The following is a 19,274-nucleotide window of genomic DNA, read 5'->3' as shown; positions in this document are numbered from 1 at the left end:
GCTCGATTGGAAGTGACGAGGACGAAGGATAAAAAGGTTCTGTTTGGGGTCGAAAAGGAAGAGGAAGAAGATCTGGACCAAAAGATCGTGTTTTTTTGGTGTGGAGGCTGTTACGCGGGAAGCGTCCTTGTTGTTGTGCTGATTCGATCGTGTTCTTCATCGTGTCCTGGAGCCTTGCTGAGCCTCGTGCCTCACCTTGGTTGGCTCTGGGGTTCTGCTGACTCAGAGTACGGGGTCGAGCGGCGGGCGGACCTGCCTCCCTCTCCTGCTCGCAACTTGGCGCCAGAACTGGTTCCCTGGTGGCTGTGAGCGGACTTGGGCCAGGACCAGGAGGTCGACAGCACCACGGTTTCTCCTGCCCCCCCCCCTGACGAGAGCAAGGCCAGCTCGTCCGACGCCGATCCAGGGACAGTTGCGTCCACACCACGGTCCAGCCTGACCACCATAAATAGCTACGTCGTGTGTGTGTGTGTGTGTGTGTGTGTGTGTGTGTGTGTGTGTGTGTGTGTGTGTGTGTGTGTGTGTGTGTGTGTGTGTGTGTGCTTGGCGCCTTAGAGGGTTTGAGATCTGTATATTCATTGGAATTGTCTGTGTTTTTCCCTATGCCCGATCCCACACCATCCCGTCGAATCGCCCCGGATCCCTCTTCTTGCTGAGTCTTGTTATTTCTGGTTAATAGTAAAAACAAATAAACATCATCAACTCAGTGAAAAGTGATTCGTGCCACCTTCCTCGTCCCGTTTGCGGTAGAGCGATTAGAACCGCCATGTTTGGGTTATAAATAAATAAACCGCCTCCATCGTTTCGGCTCATTCTACGTTGGCGGACTGTTCAAGTCCCGTGGACGTCACAATATATATATACACACACTACATGGCCAAAAGTATGCGGACACCCCTTGTAATTAGTGGATTCGGCTATTTCAACCACACCCATTGCTGACAGCCGACAGGTGGTAAAATGAAGCACATGGCCATGCAATCTCCAGAGACAAACATTGGTTGTAAAATGGGTCGTAATGAAGAGATCAGTAACTTTCAATGTGGCACCGTTATGTGATGCTACCTTTCCAACAAGTCAGTTCATCAAATTTCTGCTCTGCTGGAGCTGCCCTGGTCAACTGTAAATGTTGTTATTGTGAAGTGGAAACGTCTCGTAGCAACAACAGCTCAGCCGCGAAGTGGAAGGCCACACAAGCTCACAGAACGGGACCCCCGAGTGCTGAAGCGCATAGCGTGGAAAAATCGTCTGTTGTCGGTTGCAACACTCATTACTGAGTTCCAAACTGACTCTGGAAGCAGCATCAGCACAAGCACTGTTCATCGAGAGCTTCATGAAATGGGTTTCCATGACTTAGCAGCCACACACAAGCCTAAGATCACCATGCGCAATGCCATGGCTGGAGTGGTGTAGAGCTCACCACCATTGGACCCTGGAGCAGTGGAAACGTGTTCTCTGGAGTGAGGAATCACGCTTCACCATCTGGCAGTCCAACGGATGAATCTGGGTTTGGCAGATGCCAGGAGGACGCCACCTGCCTAAACGCATAATGGCAACTGCAAAGTTTGGTGGAGGAAGTATAATGGTCTGGGGTTGCTTTTCATGGTTCGGACTAGACCTCTTCGTTCCAGTGAAGGGAAATCTTAATGCCACAGCATACAATGATATTCTAGACGATTCTGTGCTTCCAACATTGTGGCAACAGTTTGGGGAAGGCCCTTTCCTGTTTCAGCATGACAATGCCCCCGTGCACAAAGCGAGGTCCACACAGAAATGGTTTGTCGAGATCGGTGTGGAAGAACTTGACTGGCCTGCACAGAACCTTGACCTCAACCCCATCGAACAGCTTTGCTATGAATTGGAACACCGACTGCGAGCCAGACCCAACCACCCAACATCAGTGCCCGACCTCACTCATGCTGTTGTGGCTGACATTTTCAATTGTGGCTATAATGTCCTGATATTTTACATTCAAATATCTATATAATTTATTCAGCAAAGTCTCCCAAATCCAGGCATTAGGATCAGTACCAAAATATCTGTTTATTGATGTACAGGTTTTGCCAATTAACTCTGTAGTCAAGGTCAAGGTCACACTCAAGGTCAAAATATACTTGTAGGCATAGCGTCAGATCTAATAGAGCTATTGACATGAAACCAACGTTAAAACGTTCAGTGAACTACGAGCTTTCAGAATGGTAGTCCCCGATTGGACGTGATGTCCCCGGAAGTGCGTCAAAATGACGTCAAAAGATGATGTCATTTTTCAACTTTTTTATTTTTCAGTGTTTATCATTCCATTTTGTTGGACTGCCTTCAAGGAGGTTACACACCAAACTTGACGTCAATCGGACTGACGGTTGTGATGTCATGGAGGTTTTAAAATGACGTTTTTCAAATGTGCCCGGAAAAAAAGTTGTGGCGGCGAAGGTATGCGCTCTACCGAGTGCCCGTTCTAGTTCCTACATGTATACATCTTCATTCCACCCCCATTCCCCCAATGAAACGAAGTGATTGACTGGACAGATTAATTTAATCTGGTGTTGGTGTAGTGCAGGCAGGATGGGCCGAATGGCCTCCTTTTGTCACATTTTCTTGTTTCAGCTTCATTGTAGGCTGACAGCCAGCTCCCCCCTGAGCCCAGCACTGAAGGTGGTCGCCTGCCCCTAAATCCGGCCCTGACAACGAGCCACCTCGGGAGATAACCCAACTGGCGTAAAATGCAAGAAATATTTTTTTGAAGGGAAAAGTTATTTAATATATCATTAACTAGCGGGTGACGTTGCCGGTGCTGTTCTAATCATGTTGGCATTTTGAAGACATGAAATTTTATTTTTGTAATTTTTTTTTGTGGGGGTCGAAGAACACTTCCCAACACCCACTAATGAATGGGGTCGGGGATCATTTAATAATACCTTACACGTAGCTGCAAAAGCTTAGGCATTATATAGATCGAGTTTAAAAAATAAAAATAAATAGAAAAAATGTATTCACATCAGAGGATTTGTTGAAATCATTAACATTAGTTACGAAGATCAGACGCCCAGATATATACAGGGTAGCCACAATATTGTTGTGGTTGACGAAATTCGCAAACCACCATTCAGGTCCCTTAGGTGAGATATCTCTGTAAGTATATGTGTAGTTAGGCCCAAACCCGTTGTTTAGAGGGAATAAATGTCATTCATTCGGGCTGCGACCCTTTTAGATAGCCGTTTTTCTTTTACTGTCTTTATTTTGGACCAGCCGCCATTACTACCACCACAACCACCACCAACCACGTCTCAACAGCCATCAGACAACAACCACCAACCGCAACGCCGCTTCACAACAACAGCCACGACCTTTACCGTCACATCTCGCTCTCGCAACCATCGCATCACCGCCATTCCTGCGCCGCTTGTGGGCACCGATCCTGGACTCGTACAGGGCGCGCACCGAGCAGCGGGTGCAAAAACACCAGCCTTTCCGAGAAATCGGATCAAAAATCATTCACGCCCACTTTTCCTCTGTTCAATGGGGAGCCAGCCAGAGGTGAAGGGTCGAAGGTGAAGGAGCGAAGCCCCGGGGGCTATAAAGGGCCGCGTTCGCTCGCCGAAAAGGAGTAGTTGAGTTGGGAAGAGTTAGTAGTTGAGTTGGAAAGAGTTGAGAGTTTCTGAGAAGAGGAAAGCAGTTGGACGCAGTTGGACGGAGTTGAGAAGAGTGGAGAGTTGGAGAGTTGTGGCGGCGGCGAAGGCAGTCGAGAGGGCGCTCGTGTCAGAGTCGGGGAGCTGCGGAGAGGGGAGGTCGGTAACGCGACCGAGGTCGCGGTGGAGTCGCTCGTCGCGGAACCCAAGCCAGTGAGATATCCTCATTCCCCGAGCATCAACAACCTCCTCCTGTTTCCCCCCACGCTGAGATAGTGTGAGAAGGGGGCCCCGTTCCCACCCCATTCCAGGCAGTGCGAGCGAGGCCCGCGGAGTTGGGGCGCCACCGCCATTTTGCGGCTCATCACCAGACGGGTAGGCTCGACGCGGTCTCGGCCCCAGGCCCGTCTGCCCCCCTCATCGTTGAGGGTGGTCCCTTTTTCTTTTGCTTTGAGTATATGTGTTGTCGGCGCCGTCTGTGAAGTAAAACTGTATAAGTGTTGCCGTGTGCTCGGTAGTCGGTAGTAGATCTGCATTGTGTTTCTCTTTTACATTTGCTTTTTGTGCAGAATTGTCGTGTCACTTTTACATTTGCTTTTTGTGCAGAATTGCCGTGTCACTTTTACATTTGCTTTTGGTGTATAATTGTATATGTGTGCTTTCCGTTTGCTGCGGAATAAATGTGCTTTATGTTGAACTGTTTCTCCCGTTTCGCTTCGTCTTTTCTCTTATTGAATCTCCATCTTACTTCACGTAAAGGGTTGGTCGTGGGCTAAAAACGCCCGATAATTAATCGAACCGTCGAGGTTGACGATAACACCGCTCGGTTATCCCGATAGTACGGAACGGGTCGCTTAAAGTGGCCCGTGTCCGAAGTCGACCTGCGGCGAGGTGCGATCGCCCGGTCTACCCTCCGTGTGGGTACTTAGGTAGGTCGAATTTGGCGAGCAACCCTATCCCACGCGGGGGGCCGATTGGCACGATCGTGGTGAGGCCGAAAGGTCCACCCGTGACTAGTTCCCGGCGTTAGTCCGAGAGGGTCACGACGGGATTGTCCGTCCGGTGGGCGACGTGCCGCGATTCGAGTTACGTGGCCGCTCGCACGCCGGCGGGCGCGAATCCGCAACAATATCTTGTCACCCCTTGTAAAAATTGTGACATTGCCGTTGTGTGCAGTGTTAATTCGTTCCCTTTTTGTCAGATTGAGTGAATGTCCCCGTGGTTGGGTGATACAAGCAAGACACCATTGAACAAGGGACTGTTGTCAGTGTGTTAATTGCCACTTGACCTGCCACCCTCGAAGCCCAGTCTTACTTGCTATTTACCCGACCAGCAGCACCTTCACTTTTATACGGTCAATGGTAGCCTCGGCGATGTTGTTCGTGATAGACTCCCACCCTCCCCCTTTTCAAGGAAAACGTAATAAAAATAAATATTCTGATTTATAAACGGTCCGTCGTTGTGTATTACAAATATAGATCGTACAGAAACACTTTTACAACGAGTATCTAGAATAACCAGGCGGAAGTGCTGCGACGAGTGAGGCGAAGACGTTCGATAGTGTGTGTTTTTTTTTTTTTTTAGGTTCTATATTTTATGTTTACCTTTTACGCTTCACATTCCATCCCTCTCGCGCTTTTAAGGTTCTATCGGCGTTTAATCATTAATCTGGGCAGCTCGATGTCGGGTGAAGTGAAGTTCCTGCCATGAAGCCGCTACGCATCCCCTCGCGTCTGCCGCTTCTCGTGCTGAGCGCGAAACCCGTGCTTTTACCGGGTACGAGCGCGCGGCTCGTCGCGCGGGATCCGAGCTCCGTGAAGCTGGTGCGCGTGCACGTGCACGTGCTGCGTGCCGCGTGTCCGCGTGGCGCGCTCGTGGGCGTCGTGCACGTCAACTCCGCTCCCGATACCTCTGGGCTCGACCGTCTGCCGGACTTCCCGAACAGGTCGGAGCCCGGACTCCGCCGTGGCCACGCTGTCTGGCTCTTTGGCTCTTGCGTTGGTTTTTATTGAACGTGTTGTCGACCGTTTGTTGACTGTTGTACGTCGTCGTTGACCGTTTCGGCCCAGCAATCTGGAGTTTGTTCAGGGTGCCGACACACAGACGCAGTCCTCGTGTGAAACATTCCCTGTGACATCTTGTGACATTTGCTTTCCTCCAGTCTCTGAGCGATTCGGAATCAAATCCTTGTCCAGCATGCTGTGTTCGCCACATATAATCACAAGTGGTTGTGGGAAGGTATTTTACCTCAGTTCAAAGTATGGACTGTACCATAACAAAAATACTGGGGGGAGGGGGGGAGCGACAAAAACATATCGAGGAGTTTCAGTACCCATGATGCAGTGCGCGGGCGCCATTTTTGTTGGCAAGCTGAACAAGGCCAAATACTAACCCCAAGGTTGATTGCCTTTTGTCATGACTGGTGTTGAACCTCCTCCACCACCCCCCGAGTGGTTTTTTCTTTTTCTAAGTGTGGAGATAACTGGGAAACTACATGACTTGATACACATAATGAACCTTGCTTCTTGGTTACACATGACCTCTGATAACACACTGAATAATCCAGCATTTTATACCTGAGACAGTGGGGACCAGAGTTGGTGTCAAAGCCACCCAATGCTCGCCTGTTTATACATTTATCGTTTTTAAAAGACGAGTCTAATAATTAATATTTTTTTTTATAAAGCATTGCAGTGAAGTATAATTATAAAGCAATATATGTATTTGTATATTGTAATCAGTAACAAGAGCGCAAGTGAGCACAATATATGCCCTAACAAGAAGGTATATACAGAATTGTGCTACTACGTGGAAAACATCATCCTGGTTGCCATGGCAACCACTTTAGATGACGAACGTATGTCGCTACACACCGTCTCCACAGTCTGTACCTATGTACCAAATATGAAACATGAAAGTTGAAAACTTTGGGAGTTAGAGTACGGACAGGAACGGAGGAACAGACAGACGGACGGACGGATGACCAGTATCACATAATACGCCCTGATATGTGTATATATATATATATATATATATATATATATATATATATATATATATATATATATATATATATATATATATATATATATATATATATATATATATATATATATATATATATATATATGGCGTATAAAAAATAGTATGGTAGATAAAAACATTAGAAAGGAAACTAGAGGGGGAGCACTCGGGAGAGTGCAAAACCTCCGCCGCCAATACTGCTGGGTCACTCAAGTGAACCTTATATCTTATTCCTTAAATATGATGTCAACAGTGTGACAGAGTTATAGTTCTTTTCTCCATTTTTTTTTTGGGAGGGGGGTTGGAAATCACTTAAAACATGTAGAAATGCAAAAAAAAAAGAAATCGAAATTTTGTTGAAAAAAATGTTGCAAAAATTTTTTTCATCTAAATTTTTTGGGGGGGGAGGGGGAGGGTTGAAAATCACTATAAACATGTAGAAATGCAAAAAAAAAAAATTTCTAACAATTTTTTTTTGGGGGGGGGGACCAAAGCCAAAATCTAATGGCATGATCCTTGGACCATACCTAACCCCCCCCCACCAAGTTTCGTCGAAATCCGTCAGAGTTTTTCCGTAATACAAAAAATTTAACATTTTCACGCTGATGCTCATGCAGGGGTATCGCTATAGCTCTCTGTTCTTCGAACAGGCGAACTAAAAATGAGAAACACTTTCATCTATATCGCGAAAGCTAAACAATGTCACGTCACACGCAGTTTAAAATTAAATTTAGATTATTCCCTTTGCCTAACTTCCAAAACACCTGAGTTAACTTGGTTGTTATGAGGTAAGCTTTTGTTCGAAAAGGGCATCTATCTAAATGTGTTTGTACGTTTCTGTACCTGCTGGGTTCTCGCAGGGTTGGCACCGCCGCCTTGATCGTGCAGGTGACGGGCAGTAACTGGCCCCGTCCACACTACACGCTGCTGGCAGTAGGGCTTTGTCGCTTCCGTGTGGTAGCCATCAAGCATGATCGGCCTTTTGTCATGGCTGATGTTGAGCAACTCGACCGGCTGGAGCAGCCCGATACGGCAGGGGCAGATGATTTGGATGGAGAAGTTCATGATGAGAAGCTGCTGGACCTAACTCGCCAGTTCCATGCACATGCTCTGCAGGTATTTCCTTTTGTATTGTAAATCGTTAATTTTTTTTTGCTTGTCAGCTTGGGGAAAACTGTAATATTCACTGACTGAAACATTGCAGTTGTTTCTTCCACTTTTATCCATGTCCAACATGGCACCTTCTGCCCCGTGCCCCCGCCGATTTGGAGAAATATTCATCAACATATCATTTGACACATTGCGAAGATCTTTTCGTTGTTTCGTTTTCTGGCAGCTGAACGGATCGCAACAGTATTTTCGGAACTCCTTTCGATCTTCAGTCACCATGCTTACTGCAAAATATGCAAAAACTGAGATTAGCCCATTTATAACTTAATTCGATGATGGTTATACAAAAAATTACCCCCGTGTGTGGGTGACGGTCATCTCTATAATACCACAAATTCTCAATACAATGTTCAGTTATGACCGAAGACTACTGCGCAGCTCGAACTGCGCAGTTTGGTTAAAGATGACTCGGCATTTTGGCGCGCGCACGAAATTATATTTTGAAAATAAATGCCGATGTTTACATTTCGGGTTTTGAAACTTTTGCACCTTCGGCGGAAAATGTATAAATATAAAAGGCTAAAAATGTGTTTTATATTTATATTTCATTTCTCCTTCCTTCCTTCCTTCTTTGCGAATCGCATTGGCGTTTTTGGCCATCTTCCAGATCACGTGACGATCAAACGGGAAGGAAATTAAAAAATCTGTCCGGTTAGATACAGTTGATAGATACATAATCAATAAACAGTTGTAAACTGTTTATCAATAAACGGTTGCCGTTTATCAATAAACATAATCAATAAACGGTTAGATACATAATCAATAAACAGTTGCCGAATATCTTGTAGAATGGCAGACGAGATCGTTTTTGAAAATGGCGATTTTTATAACTGACGTGACCTCGTGACCTTGACCCTGACCTTGAACCCAGACAAAAGTTATATCGTTGTGCAAAAGTCATCGACCTCTACCCACATACTAAGTTTCATCAAGATCGGAAAGAAAAATTGTTGACGGACAGACGTTTTTTGTCATCTCGTCAAATTTTACCAGATCTCGTCAAATTTAAACATCAGTGCCATTTCTTACAAGGTCCATACAGAAATGGTTTGTCGAGATCGGTGTGGAAGAACTTGACTGGCCTGCACAGAGCCTTGACCTCAACCCCATCGAACAGCTTTGCGATGAATTGGAACACCGACTGCAAGCCAGACCTAATCGCCCAACATCAGTGCCCGACCTCACTAACAGGTGAGGTGCCCGACTTCATGTTTGAGCACATGAACCAGAAGTTCATGTAGTGTTCACGTTTGCACCAACACGTGCACACCACAGCCACAAACTCTCCTGGACGAGTCCACACATTACGATATGTGACACCTCCTTTTTATTATTTATTTTTGTTTGTTTCTTCAAATTACATTCATATTATTAAAACAACCAAATCACTCTGAACAGATCAGCATAAACAGCATTTAAAACAGATGGTAACTGCAATAGTATTTGTGAAGTTTGTGTCGTCATAAGGTAGACTGCCTTCTGACACAAAGGGATTATTCTGCCTCACATACACATCCTGCACCAAGATATCACTGACCACAATTCACAAATCCAGTCACTTTAACATGTCGCCCAAATCGTGTGGTGCAAAAAGCTTCAGGTGAAGTCGTGCTTATTGTGGGAGAAGCTGGTGAAGTGGTGAAAGCCCAATCCGCTCCTCTGGTTGTGGAAGACCCAGGCTCCAAGCTTAAACCTACTGGCAACGATTCAAAGTCAGAGACAACAACAGGAGCAGGCTCTGCTGTTTTTAGCAGATGACGCCTGTTTCTACGCCAAACACTACCTGTTGCTGACTGGACGATGTATGACCTGGGACTTGCATGACTCCTAGTTACTCTGGCTCGATTCCACACCCCATTTTCCTTGATGCGAATACTTTTGTTTTTCCTGCAGTTTTAATAGTTCTGTTATGACACCCGTCACCACTTTAGGTTGCAACAGATGCGCAGCTGTCGGTAATCTCGAATTTAGCCTTCTACTGTTCAGAATCTGGGCAGGAAAGTATTTCAGGCCAGTGATTGGAGTATTACAGTACTCCAATGACGCAATATACAGATCGTCTGCTTTCCTCAGCAACTGCTTAATGGTCCCAATGGTCCTTTCACTCATGCCATTAGACTGAGGGTATCGGAGACTCGAAGTCACAATTCTAAATCCCCACGCTTTGGCGAACTGTTGTAGCTCCCAACCAGCAAACGGCATGTTATCTGCTCTCAATTCCTCTGGAATACCATTTCGTGCAAACAGAGATTTTAAGTGAGTGACGACAGTACTCCCAGTTTTATCTTTCAGCAGACATATTTCGGGAAATTTGGAAAAATAATCCATAACACAAAGGTAATTTTGGCCCCGAAACTCAAACAGATCTGCACCCAACTTTTTCCATGGACGCTCTGGAACTTCATGAGGCATGAGAGGCTCGTTTTGATTGTTCCTACGAAATTGGGCACATTTACTACAACGGGCCACAGTGTCTTCCATGTCCTTTGAGATTCCAGGCCAGTAAACTATTTCTCGTGCCGTGCCTTACTACTGTCTATTCCAAGGTGACTCTCATTGAGCTTATTAAGGACTTCCATTCTCATTGTGGCCGGAATGATGAGTTTGTCACCCAGGAACAATAGTCCCTTGAGCAGTCTCATGAATTTGATCCCTCATGGTCCAGTAATGGCGAACTACCTCGGGTACATGTCATTTTGAGGTGGGCCAACTGTATTTTGCAAGTTTCTGAAGCTCCACAAGACAGTCATCCTCTGATGTGGAATGCTGCATTTCCAATAACTTTCCTTTAGTGATGGGAAGCATTTTGATGAAATTATGTACCATGACTTCCATGTCCACTACAAGGCCCTTGTCAATGGAATCATCCTGAATGTCGGCACGTGACAATGCATCAGAAATATGCATTTGACAGCCTGGTTTGTAGACAATGTCGACAGAGTACTTGAACAGTCTGAGAAGCATTCTCTGGAGTCGAGGTGAAGCTTTGCTTTGATTCTTACTGATCATCTCAAGTGGCTTGTGGTCTGATTCAATGACCACAGCTTTACCATACAAATATTGATTGAATTTTTCACATGCGAGCACAATCGCCAAAAGTTCCTTTTCAATTTGAGCATAATTTTGTTCTGCTTCAGTTAGTGCCCTGGAAGCGTAAGCTACTGGGTGACCTTCTTGCATGAGGCAAGCACCCAGGCCCGCTTTTGAAGCATCGGCTTGTATCACAACGGCAGACTGGACATCGAAGAACTTCAATGTGAGTGCGGTGATCAAAGCTTGTTTCACATCTTGATATGCATCGCCCTGCTCCTTGCGCCAATGCCACTCAATGTCTTTCTTCAGTATTAGTCTTAATGGGGCAGTACACCCAGATCGGTTGGCAATAAATTGGCCCAAATAATTCACCATTCCTAAGAATTGTTGCAAGTCTTGCTTGTTCTCAGACTTAGGGTATTCGGTAATTGCTCTCATTTTTTCTGGGTCTGGCTTCAGGCCCCCAGCAGACACCACATTTACCACATAGTTCACCTCACTCACACGAAATTGAAACTTATTTATGTTAAACTTAACATTGTTCTTTCTAGCACACTGTAACACTTGCTCCAGAATGCGATCGTGGTCAGCGATATCTTTTGCCGCAATTATCAGGTCATCAAAAAACACTTCAACTTCATCTATGTCACCAAACAATTGGTCATTTTTCTTCTGAAAGATTTCCGGGGCAGAGTAGATCCCAAAAGGACATCTATGGAATCTGTCGCAGCCGAATGGCGTGTTAAATGTACACAACAATGAACTTTCATCATCCAACTTGATCTGCCAAAAGCCATCTTTCTCATCCAAAATGAAAAATACACATTTACCACTTCATCTGGAAGCCATGTCCTCTGCTTTAGGTATTCTGTAGTGTTCACGTTTAACTGCTTTGTTCAAGTCTTTCGGATCTAAACAGAGATGCAGGGAATCATTCTTCTTTTAAACAATCACCAGACTGTTAACCCAGTCTGTAGGTTTATCCACCTCGGATACAATTCCCGCATTCTCCAGATTATTCAAGGTGTGTTTGAGTTTGTCATGTTGGCTGAGTGGTACTCTTCTTGGCGGGTGTATTACTGGAGTAGCACCAGCTTTCAGTTCAATATGGTACTCACCCGGCATTTCTACGAGCCCCTCAAACACTTCATGAAATTCCTGCAACCATTTATCCTTGTCCAGACACGTCTCAGTTACATTGTGAATTTTCCAAATTATTTCCAACTGTGTGCACGCCTTTAATCCAAGAATGGGTGGAGATGACACATTTGCGACATAAAACTCCAAGCTGTGTGTGACGTCATTGATTGAGCAATCAAGTCAGACCTTGCCTTCCGGTGACACCTTGTGATTACCATAGGAGGACAACACCACATTTGTTTGTTGTAGGTTATTTTGCACCGGAAGTTGTCGAAAAATACTCCGAGGCAGCACATTGGCCTCTGCACCAGTATCACGCTTGAAATTTATGACCATGCCATTCACATTGAGCTTGGTAAGCCAGGCTTTCTCACAGGAGTGCACATTCACAGTAAGCTGACCAATGAGCAGTTCCCTTGAATCAGAGCCATCACTGTGGACACCTCCTTCGGCTCCTTGACATGTGACTGTCCATAACGTGTGCATTTTCTTATGGTATTTACACATTTTGGAGAAATGATTTTCGCCTCTGCATGTATAACAAGTTTGACCGAATGCCTCGGACACTTCCTCAGACCATGCTTACGGCCACACTTTGTACAGCTGTGAGACACAATTTCCTGGCGAACTTTTATTTCTCCGATCAGAAACAGCATCGATCGGCTTATCAGCTGCGATTCTCATTTCCTTCAGCTGGCTCGCAGTTGCTTCACCAGCACGGCAATACGACGGTGGTGCTTTGTGTAGCGTTACATCATCAACATTCTTACAAAGAACATGTGCTTGCAGTTTCGCATCGTCGATTCGAAACACCAAGCGATCACGGATCATAACACTTGAAGGTTCTTTGTACTCGCAGTTTTTTAATTTTTATCATTTTCTTCAAGTCCTTGACAAACTGATCAATCGTTTCCCCCTCGTGCTGTGAGCGCTTCCAGAATTTGTACCTCTCGAACAAGGTGTTTTTCCAGGGATTGCAGTAGTGTGCAAACTTCTTCAGGACATCTTCGAGTCTGTTGTTGTCCTCTCCGTCACCAAAATCAAAGGTGTTAAACACTTCCAATCCATCCTCCCAACACAATGGAGGAGAATCGCGACTTGGACATCTTCCGTCTTGCTGTCGGCCCCCGTGGCCTTCAAGTACAACTTAACTCGTTGGTCCCAGCGTTTCCAGTTTTCCGCTATATTCCCTTAAAGACACAGGGCATCCGGAGGTTTAAATTGCTCCATTCTGGAAAATTTACCGCTGCCACCATGTAATATTCACTGACCGAAAGATTGCAGTTGTTTCTTCCACTTTAAACATTGCCCAACATGGCGCCTTCTGCCCCGCGTCCCCACCCGCGCTCTCCTGGACAAGTCCACACATAATGCAGTTTGGGGGGGGAGTGGGGAGGTGGGGGGAATGTCTACTCTCAAAGTGGAACCAAAAAATGTGTATCCATATCAATACGATATGTGACAAAAACAATTTGGTGTTAACTTCAAAATCTGGGGTTAGACATTAACTTTCAAACTTGGTTGTTCTTGGAAAGTGAGGGATAGATTCCTTCACATCAAAACTTGACATTTTAACTACTCTGAAACACTAATCTATCTTAATTTCTGCTGTTAACATGGCGATTACTCATCTCATTAAGATTGCTGTGCGACTTTATCAGCCACATATGCTCAATAATAAAATAAGTCTTGAAAAGAAATCCTTTTATTATGTACAAAAACTTTTAACACTGAGCACGACAACTCGACCAACTATACAGTTCGTAGAACACCTTTCACCCCACACAGTCATGAGAAACAAGGACAGGGGCAGGGTCTGCGAGCGGCAAATTTGATCGTTGTGATGATGTAAAATTTCATAATATTTTGTCCAATTACTGCTCAACAGAAGTTTTTTTTTTTTAAAGTGCTTAAAAAAAAGGTGATTTTGTGTTCTACAGTGTTCAAATCTTCTTCTTCTTTCGGCTGCTCCCTTTCGGGGTTGCCACAGCGGATCATCCGTATGATCCGCATCGTGATTTGGCACATATTTTACGCCGGATGCCCTTCCTGACGCAACCCTGGTCGCCTCTTACGACACAGGGATATGGTACACCTATTTTAACCGGGGTATACACCGGCCCAGTATACTGGTACTCATTTCGCCGACCTTGGAAGGATGACAGGCTGAGTCAACCCCCTGGTGTATTAATTCAGTGGCCCAACGGGGCTTGAACTCAGGACCTTTTGGATCCCAAGTCGCTGCCCTAACCACTGCACCAACACCAGGCTTGTTCTACAGTGTTCAAATATATAATTCAATTGGTTGGAAAAGAAAAAAAATTCAGAAGTTTACTGCCATTCACACAGCATCTTTGACACCACCTTATTGGTCCCCGATCGGTTTCACCTGAAGGGACTATAGGTTTGCTCTCCATCTGTCCGTCCCACCTGTGGGTTTTTTCAGACTTTTTTTTCCCCCATACCCTTTAGTTTAACATATGCAACTGAAACTTGCTACATTGCTTTATTAATGTAAGTTGCAGAAAAAGTTCGAGTTTCAGGGTATTTCGTCAATTTTTCATAGTAATGTCCTTTTTTAACTTCGAAAATATCACATCGGTAGGTGACAAGTATTGCAAAGCAATTCTCGCTCTTTTTAGGTCATCTCTTCGAGCATGACCTAATAATATGGGTGTAGATGTCCTTCGATCCGTCCGTCCGTCCGTTGCGAAAATGACGATTTTCAATTTATCTCCTCTGCCATTTCTCAAGCGATCTTGAATTTGATTGTGGCATATAAATCTATGGGACAATATCTAAACTTTGTCAGGCCGGATTTTCGATATTCACTTTTGTTTTCGCATTACGTGACTTCGAAGTTTGCAAAAACTGCCCTACCTTCAGGAGGCTATATATTTTCTCGCAGAGATGACCGTCACTCCCCCACGGGGGTAATTTTTAACACGTTATATTAGTTCTTCGTGCCTGTTGTTTGTGTCCTTTATGACATCGCTAAAGCAGAAAGTCGACTGTTTGGAATGATTTTCAATTTTGTTGGACTGTCAGACAGGCAGACAGAGTAAACAAATATTTTCTCACTCTTCTCTGCACATATGCGATTGGGACCAATTCAGAGCCAAAGTACTGCTAAACTACAGGTTCGTTTTTCGATTGATGTTCAAAATATAACATTAACTTGTTCCTCGATAGTAAACAGACAGACAAACAAAGTGAATCGATTGCTTCACCCCGCTTTTTGCTTCGCTTGCGTGAGGTAATGGACACCCTAATATTGAGTGTGCATATTCATCATCACAAGGTAAAAGCACACACTTGAATAGTGTTGACTGCAGCAGTATTAAATGCAGACAAGTTAGCAAGTTGTGATCAACTATTGATTGCATTTGTCATGAAGTTTGAGAGTTTGTCTTATTCCCGACGATCTGCATCTTGCCAACAAGCGTGAATTTTTTTCACGACTTCAGCTCTGTTCACTCGTCCACCGCAGATGCTTCGCTCGTTTTTCATTGCAGGCTTCTAAACTGGAACCATTAATTGATATACGCTAGTGCTTTATCATGTCAGGTGTCAGAGATGATCTCCAGTGAGACTTAATAGGCTTAACAAATAGAAAATGGATTCTCTCAAATGGCTGATATTGTTGGTGTCTAATTAATGCTTACCAACTCTAATAAGTTTATGAGTATCTCCTTAGAAAGGTATAAGCTCTGATTATAGATATCGAGTCGAGGTTTGTTGAGAGATCATGCACTTCCTCACTATGGCTGCTTTTGCTTTCAGTGTTTGAATGGAATGGCCATAACTGACGGTATCTCTGTGATTTCCAGCTTTCTCGGGTCACAAATTGCCTTGTCCCAGAAATTTTATCACAAGTCTGCATGCCATGTGTTTATCAGAAATGTGGACTTGCCCACCAGACAACTGCACACACCTTTGACCTGGTTGAGCAGAACTTTCACTTGTCCATGACAATTGGACGACCGTTAATGTTGAGATCCGTATTCGACGGATTGGACATTAACCAGTGTAACCCATGTAAGGTTTGAGTTGGTTGATTATATTTTGTTTGTAAGTCGCATGGTTTGTGTTTAACTCTAGTTGGTGGAGTTGCTGGATACCTCGGTGCCTGTCGTGGCCAAGTTCCGACGGCTGCTCGATACATTGCCTTCAGAGGTGCTTCCAGATATCATTGCCTCAATGATACGCACATCGCCATCAGAAAAGCTCGAGGTGCTTCCATTTACTTGCCACTTTGAATCAGACACGGTGACTAACTGTATCATGTCATCTGTCACAATAGTATCTGGCAAAGAATGCCACCTGACATGAAAAAATAAACAAGGGTAATTTTATAATGAATAAACATAATGCCGACTGCACAATTAACTTGCATTTATTTCCTTGCCTTGGATAAAAGCTTTAAATTTTTGTTTGGATATAAAGTTTTGTGGAAGAGTTGTTCAGTGAAGATTATGGTTTTGTTAACTCCATTGGTGAAGGGATTGCCTAGACATGGGACATGTAAATCAAGTCATGGGAAGTATGTAATGCTGCTGTAATGAATGAGCGTTCACTGGTAGTGGTGATGAGCGGCCTCAGAGGAAAATAAGGAAGCGATTGATTGAGAAGGATGATGAGCAGAAACATTGATTTTTGATTGCACTGAAGGTGTGTAAATGTCATCTTATTTTTGCTTCACTATCTAGTTGGTGGCTGAACAGACCACTCCATGTATCTGAGAGGAAGCAATGACTTGTGGGAAGGACTTTGAATATGAAAAGTAGAAGAAATACTCGACAAGTGCTCTGAGAAGGAGACCAGATGTCAGAGCTGTCCCTTGAGCCTGGGGAAATCACCAGGTTCTCAAGCAGATTTGGACACCTTTACATGGAAAAAAAAATTTTGGAGTCAGGCTTTAACTTTTGATGTCAGGCAAGGTGGTGGGCTCTTGACAGAGGAGTCCAAAGTGACAGCCCACTGGGCTGATTACTTTGAGCGGCTGTACCAGGCTGATCCACCAGCTGTTGAGTTGGATGTCAGAGGTGTTACTGTCCCCAATGCTGACCCTCTAATCAACTGTGGTCCACCTTCGTCTGTAGAAACACAGACTGCGGTGAAGTGGTTCAAATTGGATAAAGCTCTTGGGATCTGTGGCATCCATGTTGAGCTTCTCAAGGCTGGTGTAAATGTACTCATGTCGTTGCATGCAGTTCTGTGCTTTGCCTGGAACACAGGCAAATTCCCAAAAAGATTGGAAGAGGGGCCTTGTTGTCCCTCTCTGGAAAGGGAAGGATGATCGCCAGGACTGTAACAACTACCGAGGGGTGATGCTAATCTCAGTGCCGGGCAAGGTCTTTGCTCGGATAATTCTTCATCGGGTTCACCACCCGCTTGAGCACCATCTGCTTGAGCACCAGCACCCAGAGCAGTCAGGCTTTACACCAAAAAGGTCAATCATTGACCGTATCTTTGCTATTCGGGTTCTCACTGAATGCAGACGAGAGTTTTGGCACGGGCTGCTTGCAGTCTACGTTGATCTCTCTAAAGCATTTGATTCAATGAATTGGGATGTCCTCTGGAGGAATCTTGGTTTTCGTGGGGTGCCACCAAAACTGATCCATCTGATGTCTGAACTCTAATCTGGTTCTGCGAATGCTGGGAGATGTGGTGGTACCATCTCTGACTTATTTCCAGTAGTTACTGGAGTTCGTCAGGGGTGTGTACTGGCCCCCACACTTTTCAGCACTTGTATGAACTGGATTCTAGGGAGGATGTCAGAGAGATCAAGCTGCGGTTCATCGTTTGGGAATGTCAAGATCTCGGACCTTGATTTGGCAGATGATGCAATCATCTTTGCAGAGACTTTAGATATCCTTTTGGGGGCCCTCGAGGTGCTGAATGAGGAGTCGGAGCCGCTGGGATTACGGGTTTCCTGGGTCAAAACTCAGATCCAGGTTTTCAATGATATCTTCGATGCTGCTATCCTGTCTGTACCTGTTTGTGGTGAGGATGTTGAGGTTACAGAGAGATTTGCGTACTTTGCCAGTGATATTCATGTCTCTGCTGGCTGTGAGCCAGAGGTCAACAGATGTCAGCATCGGGCCTAGGGAGTCATGGATTCACTTGATCATGGGGTGTTGCACTGCCTGTACCTGTGCAGGAGGACGAAAGTCCGAGTCTTCAGGTCCTTGGTGCTTCCAGTCTTTCTCTACGGATGTGAGACTTGGACTCTGATCAGGGATCTGAGATGGAGACTTGATTCCTTTGGTACCAGCTCTCTTCGGAGAATCCTTGGCTGTCACTGGTCAGACTTTGTGTCCAACGAGCGGTTGCTGAGAGAGACTAAATGAGATTTGTTACCTGTATAGTCCGTAAGCATCAGCTGTGGCTATATGGACATGTGGCTTGTTTTCGTGATGCTAATCCTGCTCACCAAATTCTCTCAGCGAGGGACCTCTTGAGTGACGGAGGCCAATGGGCCGACCACGTGCCTCGTGGTTGCAGTAGGTTGATCGGCATCTCAAGGAGATGGGGATGGGCCAGGCATCTGCCTTGGGGATGGCCATACGGAGGCCCCTGGAGTACCGGTGGAAAGTGGACGCAGCGACGTGCTGCTCCGGCGCATGCTTCCATACCTGACCTGACCTGCTCGTAGAGCAGCTTGTACAGCAATCACTTAAAGGACAAATGCATTTGTGGGCTTCAATGTACTTTAACACATTATTTACAATGACAGTAGCCCTGAGAGTTTAGACAAACACACATGGCAAATGGGATGTGAACCTTGGCTCCCAGCATCATGAGTTAGCGGTTGGAATGTGAACACAAAACAGGCTACACTTTAAGCTTGTACATTGCTGGATAGCTCTCTGATGATGTAAAATTTCCCACTTTAATGAATGAACTTGTGTAGAATTTAATTGAAGTGTTTTGTTGTTAATTGTTCACAATCCCATCACATACTTTCTCTCGAGTCTTTTATAATTTACAGTTGTTCTTGTATTCACCTTTCCTTGACAGATCTTGGACACTATAGATTTGGAGGAGAGATTCAAAAGGACCATTCCTTTGCTAATCCGTCAGATTGAGAGTCTTCGCCTTCTTAAGAAAGCCCGTGGTGCACATTTAGAAGATTATGAGGTATAATCATCGTGTGTGTGTTTGTGTGTAGGTGGTGGTGATGTTGTTGGGTGTTATCTCTATATACGGGTTCAGAAGTTGGAACGGAGCCCTCCCAGATGTGTGTGCGTGCGTCGTTGGTTGCTATCTACATACTAT

General features: G+C 45.0%; 1 protein-coding gene across 4 annotated transcripts in view; it reads left to right on the top strand.

Moving 5' to 3' along the window:
* The first annotated feature begins 5,198 nt into the window (after positions 1-5,198).
* The window catches only part of LONP2 (lon peptidase 2, peroxisomal), a 73,863-nt gene continuing 59,787 nt past the window's right edge, over positions 5,199-19,274 (top strand). The window contains exons 1-4 of one of the 4 annotated variants that reach the window (XM_085845383.1): positions 5,199-5,402; positions 7,511-7,766; positions 16,095-16,226; positions 19,017-19,136. In XM_085845383.1, the coding sequence (XP_085701509.1) occupies positions 7,638-7,766; positions 16,095-16,226; positions 19,017-19,136 (381 nt within the window). In that variant the 5' untranslated portion in view covers positions 5,199-5,402; positions 7,511-7,637. Of the gene's footprint in view, positions 5,572-7,510; positions 7,767-8,897; positions 9,012-16,094; positions 16,227-19,016; positions 19,137-19,274 lie in introns of those variants that run through there. The other 3 variants (XM_085845381.1, XM_085845382.1, XM_085845384.1) reach the window with 3 other exon arrangements.

This window comes from Eptatretus burgeri, chromosome 11, assembly GCF_056783735.1.
Source record: "Eptatretus burgeri isolate ZD-2024b chromosome 11, Ebu_testis_v1, whole genome shotgun sequence".
Lineage (NCBI taxonomy): Eukaryota > Metazoa > Chordata > Myxini > Myxiniformes > Myxinidae > Eptatretus > Eptatretus burgeri.
The sequence above is the reverse complement of the archived record's forward strand: the minus strand, read 5'-3'. Positions and strand labels throughout refer to the sequence as shown.